Source organism: Nicotiana tabacum, chromosome 3, assembly GCF_000715075.1.
Source record: "Nicotiana tabacum cultivar K326 chromosome 3, ASM71507v2, whole genome shotgun sequence".
Lineage (NCBI taxonomy): Eukaryota > Viridiplantae > Streptophyta > Magnoliopsida > Solanales > Solanaceae > Nicotiana > Nicotiana tabacum.
In genome coordinates this window covers 164,700,320-164,711,254 of record NC_134082.1, presented here as the reverse complement: position 1 = coordinate 164,711,254, position 10,935 = coordinate 164,700,320, and the positions used below count along the sequence as shown (strand labels likewise).

The 10,935-nt window shown below is 32.9% G+C and overlaps 1 protein-coding gene across 1 annotated transcript; it reads left to right on the top strand.

The window, feature by feature from the left end:
• Positions 1-5,595: 5,595 nt before the first annotated feature.
• Positions 5,596-6,685, top strand: LOC107782105 (zinc finger BED domain-containing protein RICESLEEPER 3-like). Its single transcript, XM_016602943.2, has 2 exons — positions 5,596-6,189; positions 6,341-6,685. Exons 1-2 carry the CDS (start codon positions 5,596-5,598, stop codon positions 6,683-6,685), a joined length of 939 nt encoding a protein of 312 aa, XP_016458429.2.
• The last annotated feature ends 4,250 nt before the right edge of the window (positions 6,686-10,935 follow it).

Genomic DNA, 10,935 nt, shown 5'->3' with positions numbered 1-10,935 from the left:
TGCGATAACCAATCGTGAGCATCATAGCAATCTGTGCATAGCCTCAAAGCTCACAGGAATACTGTTACTGAGCTAAAATGACAAGTTATCCTTCCGCAAGGCCATGATAATAGCCCAATCAACTATGCAGGGAGAAACATCCCACACCACATCGGTAGTACCATTACAATTCTTCAATTCTCGATTTATAACAAGCGTTTCGCGTCGTGTAGGATTGAGTAGAAAGGAAACAGGGGTATAAGCCCGGAACTGCTCAGATACAACTTTTGTCACGACCCAAACCGATGGGCCGCGACGGGCACCCGGTACCTTACTCAACTGAGTACCAATGTAACGTATCTTTCTTATTACATCATCATATACATGTGACATACAGGCCTAATAGGTCAACATAATCCTTTATAAAGTCAAAACATAGGCCGACAAGGCCGTACAATCTTTTACGTACACGACATATGTTTACAAGCCTCTAAGAATACATAAATGCCATAAAGGTCGGGATAGAGTCCCGCCATACCAAACATTACACGTCTAAATCATACTAACTAAATGAGCAACTCCGAAGCAAATGAAGCGCACCAACATCTTTTGCTGAGATGATAGCCTACTTGGAGGGCTCTCGACCTATCTATCGGGACCTGCAGGCATGAAACGTAGCATCTCCAGGAAAAAGGGACGTCAGTACGAATAATGTACTGAGTATGTAAGGCACATAAATAAATACATAAGAGACATGGAAGACATATAGAGTACATGAGTCAACCTGTAAGTCTGAATAACTTTGTAAATCATAAATTACTTTCAACGTCATGCGTATGCATATGAATGTCATGTCGTGCATAGGTACATGTTTCATAACATCATCAGCCTTTGAGGGCATCCCATCATATCATCTCGGCCACTGTGGACAAAATCATCATCGTATACCAGCTGATCAGGTAGTGGTGCGTATATAACGCCATAACCTTTTCCATATCCCATATACATATATACATACATATATACGCGTATATAATGCCGTATGCGTATATAACGCCATTTGAATACATACCCATATATGCGTATATAATGCCGTTTGAATCATATTTCAGCCACTGTGGGCAACAACATCATCATATACCAGCTGACCAGGTGGTGGTGCGTATATAACGCCATAACCTTTTCCCATATCCCATATACATATATTTACATATATACGCGTGTATATAACGCCATCTGGTCATGGGTCAATGCACATGAATGCAATGCATGAAAAGTACGTCAATAAAATCATTCGGAATGTCATAAGACCATTTTGCCTCTTGAGCAATATCATAAAGTAACATCTTTTCAACCTTCGTATTTTTCTGAGACCCATGAACATATGATAAAATATTATGACACATGGAAATTAAAGAACATAGATATTTCTATTACTTCTATGAGTAGAGTCACTTATGAAATTTGTGCATTTGCACGTTTCGTTCATATCGTATGGATCATGCCAAAAGAAAGAAGGGGTAGCCTTAACATACCCGGGAGTAGGGAAAACTCCATAAAATACTTTTGGAGAAGATAATACCGTACTTCTTTAGAACCGCAAAATTTTACGTTGCTACGATTCTAACAAATTCGTGTGGAATTGCGTTGTTGCAAGATTTCGTTGGAACCTTTTCATGCTTAGTGTTCTACTATTGTTATTAACAAAGAAATAAGGAGGCAAGACTTGGTTTTGGGTTTTCTCTAATGTTTTATTCATCTGTTAAAGGCTCAAGCTTATCTTTGGATGCTGTTGAAGAATCTCGTCGACACTTTGGGTTGGAGGCGAGTGATTCTATTTGCTTCAAAGAAAGAATTGTTATCTTACTTATTGACGATGGAATTAAGTTGAACAAAAAGCTTGACATCAAATGGCATGAAACTCTAGTGCCAACAGTTAGTAGAATACTACAAGTTGGAGATCTAATTAAAGATACCAAATCTTGATATCTTGGTACATGTCTTTAGGCGTTTAAGAATTATACACGTAGATGACACTTATCCTTTATGAATAATTATTCATATTCTATGAGCTTCCTTGCTGCCACGTATCATTTTATAATCTAATAATTAACTAGGTAATGTCCCGTTACCCGGTAATTAATCAATTACCCGCATAATTTAAAAATTACCTCAAATTACTTAAATATCTACTTATTTTTAATATACTTTATACCTTATAATACCGTGGTCATATGGTACCTTGCATGGTAGTAGTCCATAAATACCGAGTATTTTAGCTCGGGCCGCATTTTATCCCAAAATGCCAAACTTCGACAAAATTCTTTTTCTTTGACTTGCTCCCCCTTTCACCTTTATGAATTTACTAATCTCTTGTGAAATAGAATAATCCTTATAATCCCCAAATAGTCTTTTCCTTGGACTGATGTCTATTACCTTACGACAAATTCAACATAAAATACTGCAGGGTGCAACATCGTCGTAACTTATTACTGCGAAGCATAACATCAATCATAATATATTACTGCAGAGCATAACATCAACGTAATACTGCGGGGTGTAACAGTACAGACGTCTCCGTACTCATCCGCGATACTCTACTAGACTTGCTCATGACTCGTGAGACCTAAGATAACCTAGCGCTCTGATACCATGTTGTCACGACCTAAAAACCACTAAGGGTCGTGATGGCGCTGGACACCATTGTCAAGCAAGCCAATAACAAATAATTAGTAACTTCTCGCTTTAAATATTTCTAAAATCACTTCTTTTATACGTTTAAACAATAAGGAATAAATTTCCACTGAATAAATAATGATATCTTTAACAATTTAAAAATACTGACTACTTCCATAGACATCCCAGAACTCGGTGTCACAAGTGCATGAGCATTTACTAGGGAATGAAATAAAATACAGTAACTGTCCGGAATACAAGTGGACAGAAATGAAAATATAGTACAATACTCTGAAGGAGACTCTGCTGGCTATGGACGTCTCGATAAATACAACTCACCTAAGTCTCTGTATTAACCATGCTGCTATGCCACTAGCCACATATAAACCTGTGCAATAAAAATGCACAACAAGTGTAGTATGAGTACGAAAACAACGTGTACCCAATGAGTATCCCGTCTAATCTCGAAGAAGTAGAGACGAGAGGTTGGCTTCGACACTTACTAGTGGTTCAATGGTAATATATTATTAATGCGAATAATCATGGATTTATTAATAACGACAGTAATTTCAAATAAGTCACGAACATGTAAAAGTTCCTTTTTATATTAAAAGTCTCCGGATCCATAATCTATTAATTTTCAATTATCTCAAGGCTAGGAGGGCAAATATTAATATCAATAAATTTCAATGCAAGCAATACAAGCATGTGCAAATCATGCCAAGGTCGTACGACCCGATCCAACCATATTTAAACTGTGCACTGCCAGAGGGTCGAATGGCGCGAACCATAGATGCATCTATTTAATCTACCGAGGCGTTCGGTCCGTTCCAAAACTAAACACACATAGACAGTCAATCAAGAAGTCAACATGGAACAATTATCCAAAGGAACACCAATTCTATTTTGAAGATTTTTGAAAATGAAGTTTAAATTTTTTTAGAAATTCCTTTACTAATCCGATATGATTTAAGCAATTCAAACTGTCAACAAGGTTACAAATATTCCAAGTATAGCATGCTTTTGGGTCCTAGACTACCCGGACTTATACATAATAGTAGCTACGAACGGACTCTCGTCACCTCGTGCATGTGTAGCCCCCACAAATAGGAGCACATAACCAATTATTTCACCTATGGGGACAATTCCCTCTTACAAGGTTAGAAATGAGACTCAACTCGCTCCGACATTTCCATAACCGGCTTCCAAGCCCTTCCACCGACTCCAATTGATGCACAATGCCCCAAAACTATTCAAACAACGGACAAACCAATAAACGTTTATTCTAATACTTGTAAGAATTCAAATTATATAAGTTCCCAACTCGGCTCGAAAAGTTGACCAAAATGCCCTCGGGCCCACGTGCTCGGATTCCAAAATTTCTCGAAGATAAATTCTACCCATAGATTTACTAACTCAAATATACAATTTGCTCTAATTTTCATGCTCAAATTCAAGGTAAAAGTCTAAAATTCCAAATTCTAGGTCTTCCCCAAAAATTCCAAATTTATACTATTGTAAAATCACATATTTAACTCAAAAATAGGAAGAAATCACTTACCTAGTGTTGCTTGGTGAAAATCCTTCTTTGAGCTCTCCAAAATCGTCCAAGCCAAATGAAAGAAATGAAAGAAATGGGCCAAAACTCGTGTTTAAAACAATCTACCCCGGCTTCATCGAGTTGTACCTTGCCCTGTGCAGGTTGTACATCCTATTACAATTTTCCCTTGTTGTACACCTTCTGTTAAAACGTCCATAACTCCTTGTGCAAATATCCAAATGACAAACGGTTTGCAGATTTAGAAACTAGGCTCGAAGATCTTTCATTTGATAGGTTGCACACCATATAAGTATTTATATATTCCGAGATATGAGCTTCTAAAATCATCTCCATGCATCAGAAAATTCTGTCGAAATTGCTCCACCAGCCGTCTTCAATCGATCATAACTTTCTGATAACTTGTCTAAATAATGAATGGTTTAACTTTCTGGAAACTAGAATGCAAGGGAAATAACTTTTATGTATTGTAAAATTTTAGATTCCTTATAAATTTCGAGATATAGGCTTCCAAATTCAGCTCCGCGATTGCACTAGCTGCTGTCAAAACAGCTTTCTGCAGAAAATTTCAGCAACTCTTTGGTCCGAAATTCATTCCGTTAACTTTCCGAAATCCACCCGAGACCCTCGGACCTTAACCAATTATACCAACATGTCCCAAAATATGATACGAACTCGTTCAAGGCCTCAAATCACATCAAACAACGTCGAAATCATGAATCGTACTCCAAACTTTATGAACTTTGAAATTTCAAACTTCTACATTCGATGTCGAAAACCATCAAATCACGCCCGATTGACATCAAATTTTACACACAAGTCATATTCGATATTATGGACCTGCTCCATCTTTCGGAATTGGAATCTGACCCCGATATCAAAAAGTCAAACTCTCGGTCAAACTTCTCAAAAACCTCCAAATGACTTCAAAATGATCTACGGACCTCCGAATTCACTTCCGATCACGCTTCCAACACTAAAATAACCATACGGAGCTACCCCCAGACTCGATATCCCAAACGGACATCGATAACACTGAAATGTACTTCAACACAAACTTATAAAATTCTTCCAAAAGTGCTAACTTCTACAATAGGTGCTGAAACGTTCCCAGGTCTTCCAAAACCCGATCCAGACATACGCCCAAGTCCAAAATTATCATATGAACCTGCTGGAACCTTCGAATCCCGATTCGGAGGTCGTTTACTCAAAAATCGAATCCTAGTTAATTCTTTCAACTTAAAGCTTCCGAAATGAGAATTCTCTTTCTAAATCAACTCGGAACTACCCGAAATTCAGTTCCGACCATACGTACCAGTCATAATACCTGAAGTGAAGCTGCTCATGGCCTCCAACTACTGAACGACGCGCTAGAGCTCAAAATGACCGGTCGGGTCGTTACATCTAGGTGGAATTCGACATATTTGATGCTTGAAAGTTCTCTCCCATATGAAAAGGTTTTTGCTAGTCTACATTTGCATGATAGAAGTTATGCTTATAGTCCTACATCTGATCAATGGAGAAGGGCAGAAAAAATATGTGAAGCGTTGGAGCCTTTTTATGAGATAACTAACTTAATTTCTGGTTCAAGTTACCCAACCTCTAACTTGTATTTTATGCAAGTTTGGAGAATTGAATGCATGCTCAAGGAGAAGTTGAATAATGAAGATAAAGTTATTAAAGACATGGCTTCAAAAATGCATGAAAAGTTTGAAAAATACTGGAAAGAATATAGTATAATACTTGCATTTGGAGCGATCCTTGATACCCGCATGAAGTTGCAATTTTCAAACTTTTGTTATTCTAAGCTGGATCCTATTTCTGCACAAGAAAAGAGAGCACATGTGAAGAATAAATTGTATAAGCTCTATGAACATTATGCAAACAAGCAAAATATTGCTAGTGCTTCTTCTAGTACTCTGACTACATCAAGTGAAGATAGAAGTAGACCCACCAAGGGATTCAAAATATTCAGCGTAAGTAATTTTCATTTTGTTGTGAATTGAATGTTTTTTTAACTATAGTTATATTATTATTATTATTATTATTATTATTATTATTATTATTATTATTATTATTATTATTATTATTATTATTATATGTATTGTCGTATTTTTAACTTCATAGGAATTCAAAACATTTGAGGATGATACTGCCTCTAGCAATGGAAAGTCAGAATTGGATCTTTACTTAGAGGAACCAAAGCTTGATCTTGAGAAGTTTCAAGATATGGATGTTGTCATGTATTGGAAGGATCATTCTAGAAAATATCCCGATCTTTCAGTGATGGCACGTGATATACTTAGTATTCCTATTACTATTGTAGCATCGGAATCAACATTTAGCATTGGTGGGCATGTTCTTACCAAGTACAGAAGTTGCATCCATCATGAAAATGTCCAAATACTTGTTACTACTCGAAATTGGTTGCACGGCTTTTCCCATACTCAAACTGGTAATATTTTTTTGTGAATTTGAATATTATTAGTTTTAATTTAAGTATTCATAATATTTAACTAATTAATATTGCATATGAATTGTAGATGTTGATGAAAGTGAAGATGTTAAGACAACCTTGTCACAAGCGGATTCAAATGTGTTTGATGAAGATGATGTGTTGGATATCCCATAAGCGTCATGAACGTTCTCTTGAATAGTTTGTTTTGAGTTTTGGCTTTTAGTGATTGAAATATAGTCTTGTCTTTTACATTTTAGCGTTTATTGTGATATATTGGAACAGTTTAAAAAGTTATTAAGTTTTGCGAAATTTTTCCAATAAGATATTTTTTAACTTTTAAATATTTATCTTTTTTACGTTAGAAGTTAAAGAAAAAATATAAAATTATATTTTAAAAATGATGGGCCGACCCGTGGGAGCCCGTGTCCCACATAGGGCCGGGGTGGGCTGACCATTATAAGGCCCACCAAAATGGTGGACTAGCCCAGCCCAACCCATCAATTGCTCAAGCTCAGCCCGACCCAACCCATATTAACAGCTCTATTGAATATGTTAAAGACTTCCAACACAAAAAGACATCACTCTTAACCTCTTACACAAGGCAAATATCTATCCTTACCCACGAATTCACGGGCAACACTCATCAGGATACTTACGTGAAGCTATACTTTGTCATTATGACCTTTACAATTAGATTCATGCGTCTAAAATCTAAATATTGCCTCTAAATTTACTCCAAATACGTTTTCTTCTTTTGAACTACTCCTAATTCATTGATTCGACAAGTGTTTTGATGGTTTATTTTGACTTCTTAATTGTAATGAAAATTTGATTGTCTAGTATACTGGGAGAAACAAAGAACATAAAAACCAATGCTATACTATTCTCTTTCGATGAGGTTAAGTATAAAGCCGTATAAGTTTGGATACTACTTGGGACAGTTAATATTGTAATTTGCATGCTATCTTATTTTATATATAACATATTTCAGTTGTGCTCTTTTGGAGGGACATGCAATAGCCAATTACGTGTTGAATTCAAATATCAATTTATTTACTATAGTAATTTATTATATACATTAATTTATATCTTATTACTCTAACAAATGTTATTTTAGAACAAATATGCGATTAAAGTTTATAATCCTTTGTATTAATTATGCCATATTTCACTTGAAATATACGTGCAACGCACAAGCAATAGAGACTAGTTATTATAAAAGCATGAATACAATGTCGGTTTACAAAAATAACCTTATAATATTAAGCATAATAACACATAATAAAAGGATATAACCAGAATTCTAAATATTAGCCTTATAATCCTATTAGTTTTAGGACATAATACTATATGTTAGGAATCCTACATGATTACCTTTAAATATCTTATTAGTATAATTACTTTCGGGCTGTCTAATTCATATAAAATTGAACAAAGTAAATATCTTTAGTCATGTAATCCTATTACTTTGAGGATATATTTCTTACAAATTTTTATTATTAATTTAATTTTAAAACATATTATAATCTCATATTACTAATTTAATTTGAGAATGTATTATATTATCCAAATTCATTTAGAAAAAGAAGAGCCTGTATTATTATAAAAGCATAAATACAATATTAATATACCCAAATGCCCTAAATTATTAAACAAAAGAACTCATAGGAAGAGGACATAACTGCAATAACCTATTTTTTGGACTACAATACCTTCTATGCTAATTTTTAATATTTAAGATTTTAAATTAATAAAATTTTGTCTATTAAATTATTATTAAAAATATATAGGAAGATTTAATAAAATCAATTTCATAAGAATATAGTCCTTCATATTGGCAATACATTGCCCCTCTATAATGTCCAATACCAAAAAAAAGTAATATTAAATGGACTGCATAAAGTATTGGAATTTAGAAAAAAAATTACCCCCACGTAATATATTTTTATATTATGTTTGAACTATTTTCCTACTCAAATAATATTTGTTTTCTCAATTTTGTGTAATATTTTAAAATACTCAATTATTAAACAACAACTAAGAAATTATTTAAGAATATAGATATGTAAGAAAGAGAAAAAAATGGTTGGTAAGAGTCAATAATATTAATGATTCTACAAACATAAATATCTAAAAATAAAATGTCTTATTAATCTTTTATTCTTTGAAAATAAAATTTATGGTGGATAAAGTTATAATTAAGATTAAATATTCAAAACAAGAGATGAACTAATAGTAAGATCTGAATCAATATAGAATAAATTATTTTTTATGTTAAAACCAAATAATTAAAAATTCAACTAATTATTTAGCAAGAGAATCCAATTGAATTATTTTTTAAATTCATCATATAAGTAAAATTCTTATTCAAGTTTAAAAAAAACTTAGGATACACAAAGTAAAAAGGTTAGTATATTATTAAAATCAAAATGCTATACAAGTGTCTGAGGAAGCACAATCAAAGCTAAATCCTAAACAAGAATAAGCTTTCGAGACTATATTATAAAAGTCAATTCTTCTATAATGGAATTATTCTTTGTAGATGCCTCTGGCGGAATAAAAATAATATTTTCATGTCAAGCATTACTTGCAAATATCATATCAAGAGGCATGACATTGTTAGCAATAATAGCAAGTGGTGTACCAACAACGATTTTATTGTGAGGCCACCCGCTTTAGATTTGATATACCTTTTCAAACAACTTAAATAACCATCACAAATATATCAAAGTAGAGCAATGCTGCTTCATTTATAAGGAAAGCAAAATTGATAATATGGGATGAAGCACTTATAGCTAAGTGTCAAATGATCGAAATGATTTTTCGAAGTTCTAAAGATATATTGGATATTAATGAACATTTGGTGAAAATTTAATGATTTGGGATGTGATTTACGGTCAAGTACTATCAGTAGTTCTAAAATCGACAAAAATAGAGACTGTAAAAGCTAGCTTGCCAAAATTATGCTTTTGACCTCAAATGAAAAAGATTCAACTGATAAGAAATATAAATTACGAACAGATCCAGTATTCGGTGTCTTTTTGCTTTGTATCAGAAATGTAGAAGAGCATCCAATAAAAGATGATTTGGTTCTTCCTGAACACTTGGTTATCAATCTCGATGATAATAATAATGCATTTAATAATAGAAATATTTCTATCACTAGATTAAAATGCAATTGGTGCAAATCATATAATAAAATTAAAAAGATATCTTAGCTAGCAGAAATGAATATGTTGATCAGCTAAATAAAAGGTTGATTGCAAAATTTTATAATAAAAAAAATTCTATTTTTAACTAAGCTAAAAATGATACCAATAATTATTACCAAGAAGAATACTTAAATACTTTAATACCAAATTACCTTATACCATACATGTTTGTTGTCAAGTTTATTATTTCTTACGTATGTTAGTGTCACCGTTTATATAATAGACTAAGTTAAAATTGATATTCCATTGTATATAATTGATTTGGAAGAAAAAAATGCAGGTCATGCTACTGAAAAATATAGATACGCCGAATAGCTTATGTAATAGCACACAAATGGTATATAGAAGTTTTGACAATAACGTTATACGTGGAAAAATTATGATACTGGTCAATGTACTTCTAAGTATATTCTTATCCCTGAATTCAACTTTCGTCTTACGAAACTAAGAAATATCCTTTTAAATTTGTGTGAAAATAATTTTTAGTGTGTTTATGTTTTGCAAATATAATAAATAAAGCACAAAGACAAACATCCTAAATATTGGACTATATTTACTGCAATATATTTTCCTGCACGAACAATTATATGTTTCACTTTCAAGAGATATCAAGATCGACAACAAGAGTTTTGGTTAAGACCGAGCAACCAAAGTATTAGGAAGAAACATACACACAAAATTATTGTTCACAAAAAAGTGTTCGTTAAGATACCATCACATTAAATATTTTTAAACTATAATACATAATTATCCAACTAACATGAAAAAATTGATCATTTATGTATGTTTTGATGATACCCTTTTATTTTAAATTCATGTATTATGCTAATTTAATAATATTTTTCGAATTTAGATGATTGTTGTATTATTATACATAAAATTTCTCTCGTTAATTAAATTTTATTATTGCTTTGTTCAAATCATTACGTGCCATTATTATAGATACTAATCATTATATTTTACGTATACCTACTAAAAAAGTATCGGCTATTTGTGAAAGGATCTAGCCAATAAATGGGGTAGATTTTGGGACAGAAAAAATGGTTGTCATT

Bases quoted from the DNA above. Each gene is read 5' to 3' on its own strand.
- LOC107782105 (XM_016602943.2), top strand. From the start codon at position 5,596: ATGACCGGTCGGGTCGTTACATCTAGGTGGAATTCGACATATTTGATG. The intron at 6,190-6,340 runs GTAAGTAATTTT...TTAACTTCATAG, and splicing joins AGGGATTCAAAATATTCAGC to GAATTCAAAACATTTGAGGA.